The sequence below is a fragment of the Astatotilapia calliptera genome, chromosome 12 (genome assembly GCF_900246225.1).
Source record: "Astatotilapia calliptera chromosome 12, fAstCal1.2, whole genome shotgun sequence".
In the NCBI taxonomy this organism is placed as follows: domain Eukaryota; kingdom Metazoa; phylum Chordata; class Actinopteri; order Cichliformes; family Cichlidae; genus Astatotilapia; species Astatotilapia calliptera.
In genome coordinates, this window is record NC_039313.1 from 22,136,712 (window position 1) to 22,158,829 (window position 22,118).

General features: G+C 44.7%; 1 protein-coding gene across 6 annotated transcripts in view; it reads right to left on the bottom strand.

The window, feature by feature from the left end:
- The window catches only part of adgrv1 (adhesion G protein-coupled receptor V1), a 149,927-nt gene that overhangs the window by 67,730 nt on the left and 60,079 nt on the right, over positions 1-22,118 (bottom strand). For all 6 annotated transcript variants that reach the window (XM_026188517.1, XM_026188516.1, XM_026188518.1 and 3 more), the window contains 3 exons: positions 21,069-21,186; positions 20,775-20,946; positions 20,440-20,682 (listed from right to left, as the gene is read on the bottom strand). In XM_026188517.1, the coding sequence (XP_026044302.1) occupies positions 20,440-20,682; positions 20,775-20,946; positions 21,069-21,186 (533 nt within the window). The remainder of the gene's footprint in view (positions 1-20,439; positions 20,683-20,774; positions 20,947-21,068; positions 21,187-22,118) is intronic.

A 22,118-nucleotide genomic window follows, 5' to 3' on the forward strand; every position in this document is an offset into this window, starting at 1 on the left:
ACACCACGGGTTATGGAGCAAACCCGAAAAATGAAGAAGTGCAAAAAAACACTGAAGCCACTCCTGAAAAAGAAAAGGCTGAATCCCTCCCCATTTCAAATGCAAAGGAGGACATGGAGAGAGAGGGAAATGGGAAGAACCACAGCAGACCAAACCCTGTGCCTAACGGAGGGACTTGGCAATATCAACCCAATCCCACATTTAGACCCCCGTTTAATCCCTGGCACGAGATTGCTGCTCTCAGACACCAACTGGAAGCCTCCCAATACCATCAGAACAACCTTTACGGTAAAATGGTAGGTGCAAACAAGAGGGCCTCTTATCACCAGCTTGAGGTGAACAAACTTCGTGAAGAAATTCACGAGAACAAGCGAAATTATGAGGAAACGATTAAAGACCTCATAGAGCAGCTGGAAGAGGCTTCTAGTAATAAGCCCAATGACATCAGTGAGACAGACACTCTCACAAATGACAATGAAGCTATTGTCATATTGGATGAGGTGATTGCTACCCTGCAGGACCAAATCAGCCACCCTACCACAGAGCAGTGTGTGGAGTCTGCCACTCCAACCACAGAGGCTTCACACACTGACTCTGTAGGACTGAAGTCCTCTAAGGAGGCTGAATTTGAGCTCAAATGTAGGATTCAGCAGGAGCAGATTGAGATGCTCCAGAAACAGCTCCTAGCAGCTCAAAATCAGCTTGAAGAGCAGGCTGTTAAACATAGGCAGGAGCAGGAGACACTCAACCTGGAAATCAGTGACCTGAAATCCCAGCTCTGCCCCAACAAGGCCCTTCATGATTTGAAGAGAGAATCTCCTGAGCGAGAGCTGAAAGAGGCCAAAGATTGCTCACTTAAAATCCCACAGCAGCACAAAGAACAAAATTCCACTGCTGCAAATGAAATGCATAAATGTGAGCCTCTGAAAGAAAACGAGACTGGAGAACAGGAGAAGATGGAAAAAGAGGACTCACTGCCATCCACTGCAATGTCTCTGCAGGAGCCTCAGAAAGAAAAAGACACCACAGAACAACAGAAGATCGAAAAAGAAGAGTCAGCTGCATTTTCTGTACAGGGATCTTTGCAAAGTCTACGAGACAAACAGAAAATGCTCAATGTCAAGGTGGCTGAACTCGAGAATGAAGTTAAGAGCCTGCCAGAGATTCCGCCAAGTAAGAAGAAGAAGAACAAGAAGAAGCGGAACTGTGTGCGTCCCCAATTTCACATAATTGGTGTCAACATCAAGTCCTAAAAATCATATTTATATACAACTAAATTGTCAGTGAACATTTGAACCCCTCTTGGTCGAGACAGAAGGCCACCCCTTCCTGAGCCCGGTTCTGTCAGAGGTTTCTTCCCATTAAGAGGGAGTTTTTCCTCTCCACTGTCGCAAAGTGCTTGCTCATAGGGGATTTGGGGGCTTTTTTTTTTTTTTTTTTTTTTTTTTTTTTTACACCAACCACTGGTAAGTTCACTGACATCAAATTTAAGACTCAGCAAATATGGAAATGGATCATCCGTCATCAAGTGAGGAATCATCCATTTAAAACATGTTTGCTGAGTCATATTTAGTTGTATATAAATATGATTTCTGTCACACTCAGGCCAATCACAGACTAATTTGGACAATTGGTAAAAAATAAATAAATTGAAAAAATTGAAAAAAAGTAGTTGTGTCATTGTTTCGTGTAGATTTCAAATAACATGCCATTTTATGTCAACATATTTCTGTTACATTTGTAGTGCTCGTGGTTTTATATTCTTATGATCCTGTTTGTTTGATGAGTATATCCTTCTTCCTTACTTCACATATTTACTGCTGCTTGGCTAGCTTTAGTCATGCTAGCATCAGCACGGGTAGAAACAGATACACATCAGAGACATCACATGTAGCTTGTGTTTATGTTCAGAGTGACATCTGATTTAAAAGCAGGCAGCAAAGCACTGAGCAGCATATCAGTCAGCACAGAAAGCAAATGCCATAAATGTCATCAATTAGGCTGGAATAGTTTGTTGTTTGTCTTCTATTGTAAGTGCTTTACATTTCAGCATGACATCCTGTATGTGTCCTAGGCAGTAGGGCTGGGCAATATTATACCGTTCACGGTAATACCGGTATAATGTTAGGCAACGATAGGAAAATTAAATATCGCGATAGAATATGAGTAAAACGCGCATGCGCAGTGCCTTTGTTTTCATACGCACATGTAGGGCTGGGCGATATGACCCAAAATTCATATCTCGATATTTTTTACCTGGACGGCGATATAAGATATATATCTCGATTTTTTTTTTTAAAGCCATGAAGTAAGAACAAAAAGAGAGTTCTTAGTCAAAGCTGTGTCCCAGATGTCACACAGGCACTTTTATTAACAAAGAGCATAGATGTACATAAGATTTACTCAAAAATAAATTATGAGCATTTATTAAATAATAATGCTCCATAAATAAAAGAAAACAATGTTGTTTTTGTGCATAACAAAAAGCTCACAATTGTGCAGTCAAAATGTAAACTAAAAGACGCTGAGTAACAAAGACAGATTTCACAGCTGCTCTGTTCCCAACTTCTACTGTGTGACTGACAGTCTTGAGTTTGAAATCCTCTTCGTAACCACGTACTTAACAGGTGCCATTTATGGTCCTTATACACAGTAGGGTAATATTACGTTGAAGCACAGTACGTATCACTCCGCGAAGCTCCTCGGTAGCCGTAATGCTCTGACAATCCATCAAGCGGTGCAGCACCGTAGCTTACCAAAGTCGTACTAAAACATTTTTGACAGATTGCTGAGCGCTGTGTACCACATAAAATCGGTTAGTGGCCATCAAGCACAACCAGAATTCATACATAAGGCGCGCTGTCAACTTTTGAGAAAATGCAAGGATTTTAGGCGTTAGCGTGGTTAGCTCGTTAGCGTGGTTAGCTAGCTAACACGTTGACGGCGTCCAGCCCCACGCACGGGGCGATGTGCAGTAACTCGTTAACGGAGATTTGCCGTGTCCATCTTGTCGCTTCCTGCAGGTGAAGCGATGGGGGAGGAGGGGGAGCTGTGTTTATTGAAGGAGGGGCGAGGCCGAGTAACGTTGCGTAAAGACAAAAGTGGACGAAAGAGAGGCAAACTTGCGGCTCCACAAGTATAATTATAACGTAACATAGACTATATCGATATAAAGGATATTGTCACATCTTATATCTCGTATAAAAATATATCGATATTTTTTAAAAACTCGATATATCGCCCAGGCCTACGCACATGGCCGATTGTTGAGTGAAACAGATGAACCAGAATTGGTTTGTAAAAATGGTGCAACTTCAGTGATGTGGAACTGGTTTGGTGTTTGTCCGTCAGATACACGACAAAGCACATTTTTTTGCAGAACATGCAAGCGGCCGTCGTTATTGTCGTATTTGTCGGACTAAGATGCTCTTAAATCTGGGAGTAATCTGGGTTCTAAACTCCGTATGCGTCAGGTCAAACGAACACTGCAGCATCACCGAGAGTTAAAAACTGTCTAAATTCTTTCATATTTAATAAAACGATCAGCATTGCTGCTTTACCAGGTGTAACTATGAAGTTTAACTTCCAAGCATCCATGAAAACAAAATTTATTACATTTAACGGAGTTAGAAGTTAGCGGGAAGCTAGCGGAAGTTAGCTCGCTAGTTTCGCTAGTTACTTAAGCATGATATTGCATGTTCTGACTGAGAGATTTCTGAAAAAATTCAAACGTACAGCTAGGGTTGCCAACTCCCTGAAAAATAAATAAGGGACACCTCGTGGCCAGGGCCAAGCGACCCAGTTGTCTTCACCCTTCCCAGTGTGGTGAATTTTCTAGCTCTTTTTTTGTGTGTGAAATTATTTTTTTAACCATTTGACTTGAATTTGATTTAAGTAGATGTGTATTCTTTGTGATATGAACACATGTGAAACAAATGATCATTTAGCCATTTATTTTTAGCTCAAAATGACAACATTAACACAATAAAACAGGTCTCCTTCTTAAACAGAAGCCTGTCATGCTTAACTTTTGAGAATATAAGTAAATCTTTCTTTAAAAGAACTCTGTCCTGCTTAACTTAAAATAATAGAAAACAATAGAAAGAAAAACATTCTTGTAACAGTGCACATTTAGTGCATTTAGTACAATTGGCTTAATGCTAATCAGCTGCTCCTGTTTGTAAACCCGCTTGTTCCCATGATTACGCATCTTAACTCATCATCATTATTCATCTATGTATTACTTTTATGTATTAGTCATCTATTTGTTGTAATCATCTATCCTTACAGTTGTTTATTACACAAAATAAATTATATTATCACACTTCTGGCCACATAGCACTGATATTCACTGCACATGCCCATATTAACTTTTTCCAGCCAGGTGTTTTCCTTTTCCCATTTTTCCCTTTCTCTGAACAAACATTGCTGCTCTAATGCTGGGCTTACACTGTGCGGTTTTAGGCCCATTTTGAGCCGATTTTTGAGTGATCGGACCGATTTTGGCCTTCATCGTGCATCGTGTAGTATACGTGGGGTAACGAGAAGTGATTAACACCTCACGACCAACTCCCGATCATCAATCGCTCGTGAGGGTCTCACCACAGCCGCTCACACTGCTCGCGCGCAAACACGTAAACGTTGGTGTAAAAGATGGAGCAGCACGGCTGTGCAGCGTGTGATCTGGACACAAGCGATGGAGGCACACAACCGTGAAAATAGTTGGATTTACATTGCTGCTCAGTCACAGCTGCCCGATCAATGTTTTTCATTAGCAATTTAGCAAAGTTGATGGTGGTGGTGTGTGTGTCTGTGTGAGTGTAATGCTGGGCTTACACTGTGCGATTTTTGGCCCATTTTGAGCCGATTTTTGAGTTGTGCGACCGTTTTGGCGATCGGCCCGATTTTGGCCTTCATCGTGCGTCGTGTAGTATACGTGGGGTCAGGGACGTGCAGAGAGGTTTAAAGGGGCGGGTGCTCAAAGTTAAAAAGGGGCACATTGAACCAGGCTGAATAACAACAACACACATTCATCAAGAATCTAATATGGGAAGGGCGGGGCTGTGTTGATCTGAGACTGTAGACATTAAAAAGTCCACAGGAGAGATGGTAGCTAATTAAACAAGTGTCATGAGATAACAAAATGCAAAGATTGGTGACAGCGCTTGGAACCATAAGGCAACAAAAAACTGTGACATAAACTCGGCTCTGCCTGTGAATCACTCTTTGCTTCTCTTCTTCCTTCCTTCCCATCATTTCATATATCACTCTCCACTTGCTGTCCATCTGAGAACAAGGCACAACTTGCTATTGCAATAAACTATAATCTAATTATCCACACCTAACAACTCTTGCACTTAATCTATAATAAAATGATGACAGAAAAATGTTATAGCACTGCCTTTAGTAGCCTCATACAGCGCCTACTGTTTCCTCCTCATGTCCTTACCAGCCATGTCTGCACAATGTTATATCATGAGTAATATTTTTTTAAATCCAGCTAAATAAAACACACACATGCACACACAGTGACATTTTAGACCTTCTTCAGAATACTGTATATACTATGGGCATCATGGTGCTGATCCAGAATCCTTACATTATTATTCATTACTAGAGCTACAATAATAAAGCAATGAGGAGGGGGAAGTAATAAATATGAAATAATGTATTTATGATGATTCCATTTGTTTCACTATCCACTCTGTGCAGGGCAAAGCTTATTACATGTTTAAACTGTAGAGATACAATCATTTTACTGCTGTAAAATCCAACTTTTGTCTTATTTAAAATATAAATCTAATATAATCTGCTTCTTAATGTATGTTTTTTAAAATACAGCTTGTGTTTTTTAATATATTATAATTATAATAATTATTATGTGGACATGCATATTAGATCGTTTTTTAGTGAAATATAATCCCTCCAGAAAGGCAGGAAATGCCCAGAAACTTACTTTAAAACTAAATATGTTCTAAATACTTTAAAACTAAATATGTTCTAAATACTTTAAAACGATTAGTTATGTCTATAACTTCTGTTCCCTGAAGGAGAGGAACGAGGTACAACACATAAGTATGGGATATCACGCCCTCGCGTGTCCTGGCTGAAGAAACCTTTATTCACGCCTTTACGGCAGATGACGTGTGATGACACGCGCAAGGCCCCGCCCGCACATATAGCCGCTGCCATCACCGTCATCCCTCAGTTCGATAGCCGCTCTTCACCGAGCCAACTGCTCAGTGGGGCCACCCTGTGTTGTACCTCGTTCCTCTCCTTCAGGGAACAGAAGTTATAGACATAACTAATCGTTCCCTTTCAGTCGATTCACTCGGTACAACACATAAGTATGGGACCTATATACACGCCCCGCAGAGCAGCCACCGAACCGGAACGGGACCACCACATCCTTAGTGAGTGGTAGACCCAGCAGAAAGGACAGCATGAGCCACCGAAGGGGCTGTAACGTCCAACCGATAAAACCGCACAAAAGTGTGCGGCGACGCCCAATTAGCCGCTGCACAAATATCAGCCACAGGCACCCCACTAAAAAGAGCCCATGAGGTCGCCATCCCCCTGGTGGAATGAGCTCCCACCCCGTGGGGCAACGCAAAACCTCCGGTGCTGTATGCCAGCGAGATAGCCTCTACAATCCAGTGGGACAGCCTCTGCCTGGACAGAGCTCTACCTCTATTCGGATTAGCGAAGCAGACAAACAACTGGTCACACAAACGCACATCCCGAGTGCGCTCAATGTAGGTGCGTAGCGCACGCACCGGACAAAGAGAATGCACCCTCCTCTGCTCCTCAGATTCAAAAGGAGGGGAGCAAAAGCTCAGCAACTCAAACTCCATTGAACTATAAGATGCAGGCATGACCTTGGGAAGATAGGCGGCATTCGGACGCAATACAACCTTGCGGCCATCAGGAGAAAACTGTGTGCAGGCAGGATGCACAGACAGCGCATGAAGGTCCCCCACTCGCTTCGCCGAGGCCAAAGCGAGAAGTAATGCGGTCTTATACGAAAGAAGTTTCATATCTACCGACTCAACGGGTTCAAACGGAGGGCCACAAAGGGCCTCCAGCACCAAAGACAAGTCCCAAGCCGGGACACTGGACTTAAGCACGGGCCTCAGCCGGCGAACCCCTTTCAGAAAACGCACGGCGAGGGGATGCGCACCTGGTGTCACCCCGTCAAAACCGATATGACAAGCAGATATAGCCGCTAAATAAACCTTGATCGTCGAAAACGAAAGGCCTTTATCCAACAGCTCCTGCAGGAATGTCAAAACATCCACAATAGAGCACTGAAATGGGAGAGTGTGGCGGTCCTGGCACCATCGCTCGAAGGCTCGCCATTTGTAAGCGTACAAGCCTCTAGTAGACGAGGCCCTGGCGCTCTGAATCGTCGCTACCACACTAGGTGGCAGACCCTTAGCAACCAAGTTTAACCTCTCAGCAGGTAAGCATGAAGGTGCCACAGATCCGGGCGCGGATGAAACACTTCCCCCCCCCCGCCTGAGAGAGGAGATCCCTGCGGAGAGGAAGCTGCCAAGGACTTGCTGCAAGCAGGCTGATTATTTCTGCATACCACGACTTCGCGGGCCACCAAGGGGCCACCAGGATCAGAGAGAGGGAATGCCGACGCACCCTCTCCAGAATTGGAGATATCATTTCCACTGGGGGAAATGCATACAGGATCACGTCTGGCCATTGGTGCGCTAGCGCGTGGTTGATGTGCAGCTGGCGCTGAGCCGCGGACCAGATCCCTCTCACTGACGCACCCTCGCACAGCGCCCCCCACCCACTTAGGGAAGCATCTGTGGACACCACCTTGCGAAACAACACCCTCCCAATCCGAGAGCCCTGGTGCAGTAGCCCGGGCTCCCTCCAAGGACGGAGAGCTAGCATGCAAGACGCAGTTACCGGCAGCCTCCTCCGGAGGTGACGCGAAGCACACAAACGGTGAGAGAGAGTCCAGCGTTGAAACGCTCTCATTTTCAACAGCCCAAGCGGCACTACGGCGATCATAGATGCCATCATGCCCAACAAGCGCAATATCGTCTGGAAACGCAGTCTGCGTCCCAGCTGAAATTGAGCGAGGCAGCGATGAAACGCGGCCACTCTGTGCTCTGACAACCGTGCGCGGCTGGAAAGAGAGCATATTTCCAGACCGAGAAAAGCGATCTGTTGACCTGGGATTAGCGAGCTCTTCTGAAAGTTCACAGAGAACCCCAGTGTCTGAATGTGTGACAGAACCCGCGACAGCTGCGTCTCCGCCTGTTCTCTGGAGCAAGCCACGAGAGCCCAGTCGTCCAGGTAGGCCAAGATGCGGATGCCCCTCTTCCTGAGGGGCGCTAGCGCTGCCTCGGCACATTTCGTAAAGGTGCGGGGAGCGAGCGACAGCCCGAACGGCAGCACTAGGTATTCGTAGGCTACGCCCTCGAATGCAAACCTCAGAAACTGCCTGTGTTTCGGGTGTATAGCGACATGAAAATAAGCATCTGTTAGATCGATTGTCGCAAACCAATCTCCCGGGCCGACTGCACTCAGGAGCTGTCTGAGTGTTAGCATCTTGAACCTGTACGTTCGCAGGTACGTGTTCAAGACTCGCAGGTCGAGGATGGGACGAAGCCCTCCCCCTTTCTTCGGAATGACAAAATAACGGCTGTACCAACCTTTGTCCGTCTCCGAAGCGGGGACCACCCGTATTGCTCTCTTCTGTAATAGCGCCTGTATTTCCTCTCTGAGTACCAAGGCTGCCTCGGGGTTGACAATCGTGTTCACGACTCTTTGGAAACGAGGCGGCTTGACCCGGAACTGCAACCGGTAACCCATGGCAACGGTTTGCAGCACCCACGGAGAGGGGGCGCAAGCGCGCCACTGAGGGAAGTGAGCAGCCAGCCGGCTGGCCTGCAGCACTGACGGCGGGGCGCCGTCGCCCCCCAGTGTGTCTGCAGGGGACTGCATCCCCTGCCTGACCTGGCTCATTTCGCCTGCAGGTTGAGCGTTTGAGATTGTTTGAGAGTAAACAACACTCTTTATTGATTGCAACATGGGAACATGTACATTTATACATTTTGTTGGGTGCACCTTTTCCGGGGCATAACAATGAAAAACAGCGGGAACACTCGATGTGGTCGCTTGAACATTCAACACATCTGAACCGTGTGCAGGGGTTATGTGCTTGGGAGACCGCGATAGGGAAGTGCAGCGCCTTCTGGGGCTGACAACCTGAACAGAACTTAAGCGGCACCTCTTGTGCGGCAACAGAGGGGTAAGAGCAGCGTCTCCCTGCTGCCGGATCCCTTCCCCACTCGCAATCACAGCTAGGAGGGCTGAGGCTTCTTCCTCCTGGGCGTCGGGTCCCGTCGGGGGCCCGGGGGAGGGCCTTTGCCCCAGGCCGACTGGCGTGGAGCTCGGGCCGGAGTACGTGCTCTCGCCGGCGGCCCTCCCACTCCAGCAGTGGGCGCCGGTCTCTTGCCAGCTGTCAGAGGAGCGGCGGGCCTGTGAGAGCTAGCAGTGGGCTTGGGCTGGGGCTGGCGTCTGGGGATGATGTCGCGCAGAGCTTCCGTCTGCTTCTTCCTCAGATCGAATCTAGCCTGAATGGCTTCAAGTGAATGTCCGAATAACCCAGCCGCAGACACTGGTGCGTCCAGATACACAGCTCTGTCTCTATCAGGGACGTCGGAGAGGGTCAGCCACAGGTGCCTCTGCGCCACCACTGTCGAAGCCATCCCTCTGCCCAGGGAGAGCGCTGCACAGCGAGACGCACGGAGGATGTAATCCGTGGTGACTCTAACCTCGTTAAGAAGAGGTGACAGCGGGCTGTCCTCCGGAACCAGCGATCCAAGCTCCGCCAGGCACATTGCTTGGTACGTCTGGAGCATGGTGACGGAGCTCATGGCTCGAGCGGTGCCGGCCTGAGCCCGATAAATCTTCTCCAGCTGCGAGGCCGAGAATCTGCAGTGCTTGGACGGCAGAGTTGCGGGGCCACCGACACCATGGTTATGGGACGGGGCCAGATAAGCAGCCAGAGACGGCTCCATAGGGGGTGGGTTAGCTAAACCAGCTCCCTCGGCGCCGTCCAATTCCATGTACTGTCCATAGCCGGGCACAGTGACGCGGGTAGACAGAGGTTTGTCCCATGACGCTGTTAGCTCGCAGAGAAAGTCTGGGAACATGGGGAGGCAGTTTTTGGCCGTTGCGGGCTCCGGTGGAAGGAAAAAACCCGCAAACCGCGACGGCTTCCGAGCTGGTGGAGGAGAGGGCCAGTCCACCTGCAGCTTCTCAGCGGCACGGCGAAACAGGGAGAAAAGAGAGGTGTCATCGTGGCCGACCGGCGCAGCAACGGCGGCATATTGGGTCGACAATGAGCTCTCCTGCTCATCCTCCGACAAACCATGGATGTCCAGGCCGATGTCCAGCACGTCATCGTCTTCCTGGGGAGCGCTGGCGGGCTTCAACCCAGGCTGAAGCCCGTCAGCGCTCCTGCATGGTTCCGGTCCGTCATCGGCTAACCCGTCAACGTATTCCATGTGGTCAGCCCAGCCAATCGCGGGGACATGGACCTGAAAATTTTCGTCTTCGGACTCGGACGAAGCCGGGGCTCCAGACTCGGAAAGAAGAGGGTCATGCCGTGCGACAGCCGAGCGTCCCAGCACTCTTTCCACAAACGTCACCCGTCTTTCCAGGGTCGAGCGTCGGAGCTGGCGACAAAACGCACAAGCTTCGGGCTCCGTCAACGCTCTCCTAGCGTGGACGATCCCCAGGCAGACAGGGCAGGCATCGTGCTGGTCGCTGTCGTGCAAAGAGAAACCACATCCCTGAGGACAGGGGCGAACAGAAGATTTCTGCTTTGCTCGCTTCGGTTTGGAGTCCATTCCCAAAACGCAAAGCGAAACGCTGCACAAGAAAAACTTGAAAATAGCGCTCCGCGGGCAGCCTACGCACCAGCTGGGCGGTGGAGGCTAACACCAACAGGGGCAGTTAAGCTAGGTTCAAGTTGGCAGACAACGGAGCTAACTAGCAGTAGCTAGCTAGCCCAACTCAGCAGAGGTGTTCTCAGCGAGGTGAAGAGCGTAAGAACTGAGGGATGACGGTGATGGCAGCGGCTATATGTGCGGGCGGGGCCTTGCGCGTGTCATCACACGTCATCTGCCGTAAAGGCGTGAATAAAGGTTTCTTCAGCCAGGACACGCGAGGGCGTGATATCCCATACTTATGTGTTGTACCGAGTGAATCGACTGAAAGGGAACTAAATATGTTCCCTAAAACGGTGACAGAGCTACAGACCCATGACAGCCTTACACAGGTAGCCAGCAGCTATGACCAGCACTACTTGTGCAGTTAATAAAAGGACAGGTAATGTTTGTCGCGCTGTTGCACACACAGCACGCTCGTTTGTTTCAGTTCGTCAGTTGCAACAAGACAACTTACCAACGTGTACGTAATAAGCTAATACTCCTGTGTGCTACACACTACAGTGTACGCTGTACACCTACTTACTGGTTGTGTCGCATCAGTCTGTGTCTCTGAGTTAACTTGTGTTTCTCCTACAGCTCCGGACCGCAAAAAATGCGCGTGCTCTTTGTGAGCTCGTTCCCGGCTCGTAACCAGCGCGTTCTGCCGTCGAGGGCGATCATTGGTTAATAGTGATCATGTGACTGATGCAAGCCAGATCCTTTTATTTAGCAAAACTGTGATTAATAGTTAAATATTATTGTTGAGGGGCACAGACAGGACTCCGCACGCACACACACATAAAAAAATAAATAAATTTTTTTAAAAGTTGCCTCAACAAAAGGGCACTTTGGGCACTCATCAGGAAAGGGGCGGGTGCTCAAGCCCCTCTAGCCCCCCCCCCCCTCTGCACGTCCCTGCGTGGGGTAACGAGACGCGATTAACACCTCACGACCAGCTCCCGATCATCAATCGCTTGGTCGGGAGGGTGTCACCGCAGTTTGTCACACTGCTCACGCGCAAACACAAATGTCGGCGAAAAAGACGCCGCAACACGGCAGTGCAGCGTGTGATCTGGACACAAGCGATGGAGGTACAACTTGTAGAACTTTGGAAAGCTCATCCGAGGCTTTTCGATGTGGCCTCAGAAATTATCACGACACAACAACCGTGAAAAAAGTTGGATCTACACTGCTGCTCAATCACAGCTGCCCGATCAATGTTTTTCATTAGCAATTTAGCAAAGTTGATGGTGGTGGTGTGCGTGTCTGTGTGAGTGAAAGACGGAGAGAGAGAGCGCGACAGATTTTCTGTTATAACCTTCATTTTATGGAGGCACAGTGTGAGCACTCAGGTCGCATCAGAGCATCGGGCGGTATAGTGTGAGACCCTGCATCGTGACCTACCAACTTCTAACCCCTGCGAGTCAATCGTGCAGTTTGAGCAGGAGCTGAATAACGTGACTGAAAAAAATCGCACAGTGTTTGCCCAGCTTTAGGTGTACTGTCGTCCGAGACTTGTACCGCAGTGTCGGCGTTTGTTTCCCTGTTGGCCATGCTTCTTGTTGTGGTCATCTGTTGTCTTCCGGTATTTTCTCCGTAAGCGACCTTTCCTTGACCAATGAGATGAGCGGTAATCTGAATTGTCATACTCGTAAGTGTGCTGTCAGCTCATTGGTCACAAAGCAGGAGAGGGGCTGGGAATTATGTTTTCAAACAAAGCGTTAATTCCATTAAAAGTTATAGACTACTTTTGATTCTCACTGTATTACGGGACAAAGTGCGTCCCTTATTAGCTCAATACGGGACGTGTACTTTTGTTTCGAAATACGGGACGATTCCGTATTTTAAGGGACGGTTGGCAACCCTACGTACAGCTCTGCTATCACTTCCAACATAAATGAAGACAGGAAACTAAACAGCAGTGACGTTTGTAGGGTTACTGTAGTTGGGCTAGCTGATATATAATGATGTGCTACGTGATCGCTAGCGACACAGCTATGTTAGCATAACATAAACAGTGAAGCTGGAGGACGAACACTAACACTTTTCCACTTATAAAAGTTAACGTTAAGGTTCCTGATAGATAGAGACAAATGCAATCGCATGGCAGGATGCTGTAAACGGACCAAACTTCAGTCAGGAGAACAACTGAGATAATCCATCCACAATACAAGGTTAGTCATTAATATACTGCAACAACATGGAAATAGAGCAGCTGCCAGAGAATTCAACATTAATGAATCAATGGTACAGAAGTGGAGGAAGCAAGAAGAATGAGTTTAATAAAGTTTGATTTATTTGACTGCTTTGTTTCACTTAATGTGCCTTATAATCCTGTGGACCTTATGGTCCGAAAAATACATACTGCACACTGCAGTTTAATGTTGCAAAGCACCTCTTTTTAACTTCAGTGGATATTATACATGGTTATGCTCAGGATATGTCAGCCCATTTCTACTGGAAATGCCTTTTGGTTAAACTTTCAGCAAGGAATTTGCATTTGCAATGTTACATTTTTATAAAGCTTTTATGTACATAAAAACCAGCTTCTTGTTTAAGTGAAAATAAATGGAAGGTTGCCTTTTTGTGCTAGTAATGTTGTGGAGTTGTATTTTGTCTTGCATCAATTATATCGTCACTTATATCGTTATTGCAAATTTTCAAATATATATCGTGATAAATATTTTTGGCCATATCACCCTGCTCTACTAGGCAGTATCGTTAGAAGACATAGCATACATTTTCACTGCTATGCAGATGACACCCAGCTCTATCTGTCCATGAAGCCAGATAACACACACCAATTAGTTAAACTGCAGAAATGTCTTAAAGACATAAAGACCTGGATGGCCGCTAACTTTCTGCTTCTTAATTCAGATAAAACTGAGGTTATTGTACTCGGCCCTGAAAATCTTAGAAATATGGTATCTAACCAGATTCTTACTCTGGATGGCGTTACCTTGGCCTCCAGTAACGCTGTGAGGAACCTTGGAGTCATTTTCGACCAGGATATGTCCTTCAACGCACATATTAAACAAATATGTAAGACTGCGTTCTTCCATTTGTGCAACATCTCTAAAATTAGAAATATCTGTCTCAGAGTGATGCTGAAAAACTAGTTCATGCATTTATTACTTCAAGGCTGGACTACTGTAATTCATTATTATCAGGATGTCCAAAAAACTCGCTGAAAAGCCTTCAGCTAATCCAAAATGCTGCAGCAAGACTACTGACAGGGACTAGAAAGAGAGAGCAGATTTCTCCTGTTTTGGCTTCCCTTCATTGGCTTCCTGTTAAATCCAGAATTGAATTCAAAATCCTGCTCCTCACATACAAGGTCTTAAATAATCAGGCCCCATCTTATCTTAATGACCTTGTAGTACCATATCACCCTATTAGAGCACTTCGCTCTCGCTCTGCAGGCCTACTTGTTGTTTCTAGAGCAGGGCTCGCAAAATCGCTAGCCCGACGTCCCAGGGCTAGCGATTTTTCCAGTCGGGCTACCAAAATCTATCTCAGCCCTGCCCGTCGGGCTATCATAGGTAGGAAAAATATATGTCAATGCTTTTGCATTCTTTCGGCAATGTAGTTGGGTAATTATGTCATTGGCATCGGTGAGCCACTGTCAATATGTCACATACTGAAATCGCGTTTGAATTTGCGCTTGTTTTTTGCTTCACTTTGCAATCGCGCGAACTGCGCATAGAGAGCGACAGTACTGATTGGTGAGTGACGATAATTTGCGCACCAATTCCTCTGACATCGTCTTATCAATCGTTAGCTTACTATGCAAACATGACAAGTGAAATCTCCCGCAGCAAGCTTAAACATGTGAGAGGTTGATTGAGCAGAGAATCGCTGACAACGTGAGTGCGTGTGTAAAAGCAGCAGGATATATATTTTAGTTCAGCCAAATAAGACAGGTCAGGGTGAAGAAGTGACAGCCAAAGAAAAGCTTACCACAAAACGGAAAAGAACAAAAGGAAAGTGCAGCTTTATGGTTTCATGGACAAAAGAATTTCTGTGGCTGCAATATGACAAGCTAAATAACCAGGGGTGCACATAAGTGGTCCGCAGGTGCGCATTCACTGTCAAAATAAAAAACGCGCACAAGATAAGAAGTTGCAACGCGTGTTTGCGTACATAAGATTTTCTGGAGGAGGACAGACATTTGTTTAGAACGCTTAAAGATGTCGAAGAAGCAAGCTCCTTTAATAAGCAATTACTTTGGTGTTCCTCCACCTCCAAAGAAATGTCAGAAGGAGTCCGAACCACAAAAGAAGCGCGTGTTCTCGGAAAAGTGGTCGCAGGAGGTGAGCTGGCTTCAAACAAATGATGAACGCACAGAGATGTGGTGCACAATGTGCCGTGAAAATCCCACTCTAGCGGACAAAAACAGTGCCTTTTATATGGACGCAAACGCGTGTTGCAACTTCTTATCTGGTGCGCGTCTTTTATTTTGACAGCGAATGCGCACCTGCGGACCACTTATGTGCACCTGTGTAAATAACATAATGTTCTGCCGGGTGTGTTGTTGGTTTTCCCTCGATTTCTGAGTCGACAAGCGTCTTTGTTACTGGGACCAGTAATTTTAAGAAAGGCCCCCATTAGAAGCCATGAGAAATGCAAGAAATGCATTATTATTATTCCAGAAATAAACAGTTAAACATTTTTCTGGAGTTACGATTTCATTTCAGTAGGTAAATAGTGTAAAAGATATTTGCTTATATAGGAAATATCTGTTACACAGAGTGGTGATAGCATGACACGTTCAAGGTAACAGTGAATGAGCAACAACTGGACTTAAATACATAAATAGCCCTTTTTGAACTAGAAGTCATAGTCATACATTTCATTCACACCCAAATGCATTGGGGACAATCGAAGGTTCAGTATCTTGCCCTTTGACGTGTGGACTGATAGCATTGGGGACTGAAGCACTGATTAGTACGCATAGCCACAGCTGCCCAACATAAATGATTCCATGTTGGTTAAAGACCAAACCAATCAGCTGCATATACACTGCAAAAACTCAAAATCTTATCAAGTATATTTGTCTTGTTTCTACTCAAAATTTCTCATCACACTTAAAATACGAGAAATCAGCTACAGAGTAACATTTCAGTGAGATATAGGAACTTGTGAAAAAGTCTTGAAAACATATTGTTTTATTTTTTGTACCTTTTAACATTTCACAAAGTAAACTTGTTTTGTATTATGAACACGTTTTTGTTGGCTGGTTAGAGTTGCATGGATCGCAGATTTATCCGTTTTTTGTGAATATAAGCTGCTGACTGGTGAGCAGAATTTTCAGCTTGGTACGTTAGTGTTCATCGTCAGTTAATCATCAAACATATTTAGTGCTTATAACAAATATATTATGCTAAATAAAGACAGATTTTTCCACAATGTATATGATAGTAAGAGTTAGTAAACCTCTATTAAAGTCTCCCTCTGCAGTCTGTTGTTTCTTAGATTCAGCATTGAAACTGAATTTAAAACAAAACATAGATGACATTCTGTCGCCTCGGCAACCACCAAGATCTCACTGCCTACAGACATTCAGTAACTCTCATTGGATAATGTTAATAAATATCTTTCACTAAATATGAACGTTTTCTACCTGTCCTTGTTTAAATTATGAAAGAAGTTATTATGCCTGAGAATCTCTAGAATGTCGAATACTTTCCACTAAACAGTTGTCTTCTACTTTGGTTAGTTTTTTTAACAACCATTTAAAAAACATATTTTTCTTTAGTTTTATTTTTTACTGCAATTCCTGTAGAGTAGCTTTTATAGTGTTAATTCAGTATGTGCTACAAAATAAAAGCCTTTCCTTTACATTAGGTTTGTGGGCATTTTATTTTGAATTGTTCTAATCATGGCACTTCAAAGGAACAGCGCATCACAGGAACAGCCTGTGATGTCACAGTGCACATTCTACTGAAAAACCTATAAATAGGGGAGACATTCAACCAACTTCAGTGGATCTCGGATGGCAGAAACACAAAACAACCTGGTTGTTAAAACAAAGACAAGGCAGACGCAGAGAAACGCAGACGCAAACGCTGACGCATCTACAATGGCAGAAGCAAAAAAAGCCGCACAACCAAATACTGAAAAGTCTCCTGTGGCACAACCACCAAAGGAAACGGTTGTGAAACCAAAGAAACAACAAAAGCAAAAACAGAAAAGAGTGGCTGAAGAACCAAGAAGACCAATTACTCGGGCAAATGCCCGGGCGCTTCTTGAAGCTCAAAACACCACGGGTTATGGAGCAAACCCGAAAAATGAAGAAGTGCAAAAAAACACTGAAGCCACTCCTGAAAAAGAAAAGGCTGAATCCCTCCCCATTTCAAATGCAAAGGAGGACATGGAGAGAGAGGGAAATGGGAAGAACCACAGCAGACCAAACCCTGTGCCTAACGGAGGGACTTGGCAATATCAACCCAATCCCACATTTAGACCCCCGTTTAATCCCTGGCACGAGATTGCTGCTCTCAGACACCAACTGGAAGCCTCCCAATACCATCAGAACAACCTTTACGGTAAAATGGTAGGTGCAAACAAGAGGGCCTCTTATCACCAGCTTGAGGTGAACAAACTTCGTGAAGAAATTCACGAGAACAAGCGAAATTATGAGGAAACGATTAAAGACCTCATAGAGCAGCTGGAAGAGGCTTCTAGTAATAAGCCCAATGACATCAGTGAGACAGACACTCTCACAAATGACAATGAAGCTATTGTCATATTGGATGAGGTGATTGCTACCCTGCAGGACCAAATCAGCCACCCTACCACAGAGCAGTGTGTGGAGTCTGCCACTCCAACCACAGAGGCTTCACACACTGACTCTGTAGGACTGAAGTCCTCTAAGGAGGCTGAATTTGAGCTCAAATGTAGGATTCAGCAGGAGCAGATTGAGATGCTCCAGAAACAGCTCCTAGCAGCTCAAAATCAGCTTGAAGAGCAGGCTGTTAAACATAGGCAGGAGCAGGAGACACTCAACCTGGAAATCAGTGACCTGAAATCCCAGCTCTGCCCCAACAAGGCCCTTCATGATTTGAAGAGAGAATCTCCTGAGCGAGAGCTGAAAGAGGCCAAAGATTGCTCACTTAAAATCCCACAGCAGCACAAAGAACAAAATTCCACTGCTGCAAATGAAATGCATAAATGTGAGCCTCTGAAAGAAAACGAGACTGGAGAACAGGAGAAGATGGAAAAAGAGGACTCACTGCCATCCACTGCAATGTCTCTGCAGGAGCCTCAGAAAGAAAAAGACACCACAGAACAACAGAAGATCGAAAAAGAAGAGTCAGCTGCATTTTCTGTACAGGGATCTTTGCAAAGTCTACGAGACAAACAGAAAATGCTCAATGTCAAGGTGGCTGAACTCGAGAATGAAGTTAAGAGCCTGCCAGAGATTCCGCCAAGTAAGAAGAAGAAGAACAAGAAGAAGCGGAACTGTGTGCGTCCCCAATTTCACATAATTGGTGTCAACATCAAGTCCTAAAAATCATATTTATATACAACTAAATTGTCAGTGAACATTTGAACCCCTCTTGGTCGAGACAGAAGGCCACCCCTTCCTGAGCCCGGTTCTGTCAGAGGTTTCTTCCCATTAAGAGGGAGTTTTTCCTCTCCACTGTCGCAAAGTGCTTGCTCATAGGGGATTTGGGGGCTTTTTTTTTTTTTTTTTTTTTTTTTTTACACCAACCACTGGTAAGTTCACTGACATCAAATTTAAGACTCAGCAAATATGGAAATGGATCATCCGTCATCAAGTGAGGAATCATCCATTTAAAACATGTTTGCTGAGTCATATTTAGTTGTATATAAATATGATTTCTGTCACACTCAGGCCAATCACAGACTAATTTGGACAATTGGTAAAAAATAAATAAATTGAAAAAATTGAAAAAAAGTAGTTGTGTCATTGTTTCGTGTAGATTTCAAATAACATGCCATTTTATGTCAACATATTTCTGTTACATTTGTAGTGCTCGTGGTTTTATATTCTTATGATCCTGTTTGTTTGATGAGTATATCCTTCTTCCTTACTTCACATATTTACTGCTGCTTGGCTAGCTTTAGTCATGCTAGCATCAGCACGGGTAGAAACAGATACACATCAGAGACATCACATGTAGCTTGTGTTTATGTTCAGAGTGACATCTGATTTAAAAGCAGGCAGCAAAGCACTGAGCAGCATATCAGTCAGCACAGAAAGCAAATGCCATAAATGTCATCAATTAGGCTGGAATAGTTTGTTGTTTGTCTTCTATTGTAAGTGCTTTACATTTCAGCATGACATCCTGTATGTGTCCTACACTGAGGACACTTGAAACTGGTCATTTTCTTAGAATGGAGCTAAAGATAAAAACAAAACAAAACAAAACTTTCATAAGAAACCTTTATTCTGCAGTAAGGGACATTAAAAACCTAATAATGTTATCATTAAAAATATTAAAATGTGAAGTAAATGGTAAATGGTAAATGGCCTGTATTTATATAGCGCTTTACTAGTCCCTAAGGACCCCAAAGCGCTTTACACATCCAGTCATCCACACATTCACACACTGGTGATGGCAAGCTACATTGTAGCCACAGCCACCCTGGGGCGCACTGACAGAGAAGTAATCATAATTTTTGCACAAAATCAAAATAATCTGTTTATGCAATACCAGGTGCTGTAACCTTTTCCACTCTGTTATGCTCAGTCACTGCATCTTCATGTAAGACACGTTTGTTTGTGTGATCTTTAAAGCTGTTCTTCTAAAAAGTTATGCAATCTAGGATTTTGAATGCTGATTGCTTCAAGCTGCAGCAAAATGTATGTTTGATACATTCAGTCATGAGTATTTTATACTGTTATTATTCCTGTTAAGAGTATCTGGAATATGCACTTCTTACAGTGGCCATGTTACACAGTACCCTGCTCAAATGTAGGTAATGTTAGACATGAGTCTCCTGGAATTAGACCTCAGTACTGTTAAAGTTGAGTTACTGACCCGTTGCTGTGTCAATAAAAGTGCAAAAAAGAAAAAAAAAAGCAAGGTGTCTTGCTTTAAGATAAAGTCCCATATTTTTTGTAGCTTTTTGAACAGATGGTGTCTTATTCTCAGCACTTTTTTCTAATTATTGTTGTCAGAGTTGAGATTTAATTCTTATATTTAACTCAATCAAGAAAGAAACAATTCAGTCTCTTTCCTTGCAGTAAGTCAAATTTTCTTCATTTAAGCATAAATTTTAGACAGTTTTGTCTAGTTAAAAGGCATAGATTCATTTGCTAGTTTTAACAATTCTAGTCAAGTAACTTTTGCTCAGCCCACTGGCAGAATTTTTTTCTTCTCAAAACAAGAAACTTTTGTCAGATTTAAGAATATTTGGCTTGTTTCAAGTATAACTGTTTATGCAATGTACCCCAGTTCTACCTGTGCTTAATTTCTACATAAAGCATGTCGTTGTCTCTTACCAGTGTCCGATACTGTACAGACATGGCAGAAGCTGTGCTTGCTTGTCTGTAAACTTGGAGGATGAGGCTTGTTGTTGTCAGGGTGGCGATGGGGAGTCTGTGGCCCACAGCAAAGTACACAACGCCATTTGGGTTGTCGCTCTCTGCTAAGGTGATGTTGGAAAAACGGGTGGTCTCATTAATGGTAGCTCCAGCACCCACTTGATAAATCTCCACTAGGAACCATGCCTGGTATTCTGGTTCCTACAGTAGAACAGATTAGCACATTTCAAGACTAGAAATAAAGGAAAAGTGCTATAACATCTACAAGTGTCTACATCCACTGCCTGCCTTACATCATCATTCACAACCTCCAGAGTGAGAGTGCAAATTATCTCGCCTCTCCTACAGGTCGCTGTTCCTGAGGTCCGAACAAGCTGTGTAGTTAGGTTGACTCCATTATTGACAAGTGTTAGCGATGTCTTGTCGAAGGTCGCTCTCCAGAAGACCTGCAGATCCTCAAAAGCTCTGAGCGGAAGGAAAAATGGCATAAGGAAAAAACACATTGATAATGGAACCATTAAAAGGAGATGTGTTTTTATCAACGCCACTTGTTAAGCAGAAATGAGAAAGAAGGTGTGTTTCATTACCTGTTTTCCTGTCTCTGCAGAGAGAGCAGAGCAGTTCTATTCTCTGAATCTTCATCCAAAACCTTTCCCATCAGAGAATTAAGGCTAAATCCTACAATGCCGTTATGGAAGTCACTCCCTGGTGTGAAAGGAAAGAAACAGAGAAAACAAAACAATCAAAATACAGTGGGGCAAAAAAGTATTTAGTATTATTGTGCAAGTTCCCCCACTTAAAATGATGACAGAGGTCAGTAATTTGCACCAGAGGTACACTTCAACTGTGAGAGACAGAATGTGAAAAAAAAAAATCCATGAATCCACATGGTAGGATTTGTAAAGAATTTATTCGTAAATCAGGGTGGAAAATAAGTATTTGGTCAATAACAAAAATACAACTCAATACTTTGTAACATAACCTTTGTTGGCAATAACAGAGGTCAAACGTTTACTATAGGTCTTTACCAGGTTTGCACACACAGTAGCTGGTATTTTGGCCCATTCCTCCATGCAGATCTTCTCAAGAGCAGTGATGTTTTGGGGCTGTCGCCGAGCAACACGGACTTTCAACTCCCGCCACAGATTTTCTATGGGGTTGAGGTCTGGAGACTGGCTAGGCCACTCCAGGACTTTCAAATGCTTCTTACGGAGCCACTCCTTTGTTGCCCGGGCGGTGTGTTTTGGATCAGTGTCATGTTGGAAGACCCAGCCTCGTTTCATCTTCAAAGTTCTCACTGATGGAAGGAGGTTTTGGCTCAAAATCTCACGATACATGGCCCCATTCATTCTGTCCTTAACACGGATCAGTCGTCCTGTCCCCTTGGCAGAAAAACAGCCCCATAGCATGATGTTTCCACCCCCATGCTTCACAGTAGGTATGGTGTTCTTGGGATGCAACTCAGTATTCTTCTTCCTCCAAACACGACGAGTTGAGTTTATACCAAAAAGTTCTACTTTGGTTTCATCTGACCACATGACATTCTCCCAATCCTCTGCTGTATCATCCATGTGCTCTCTGGCAAACTTCAGACGGGCCTGGACATGCACTGGCTTCAGCAGCGGAACACGTCTGGC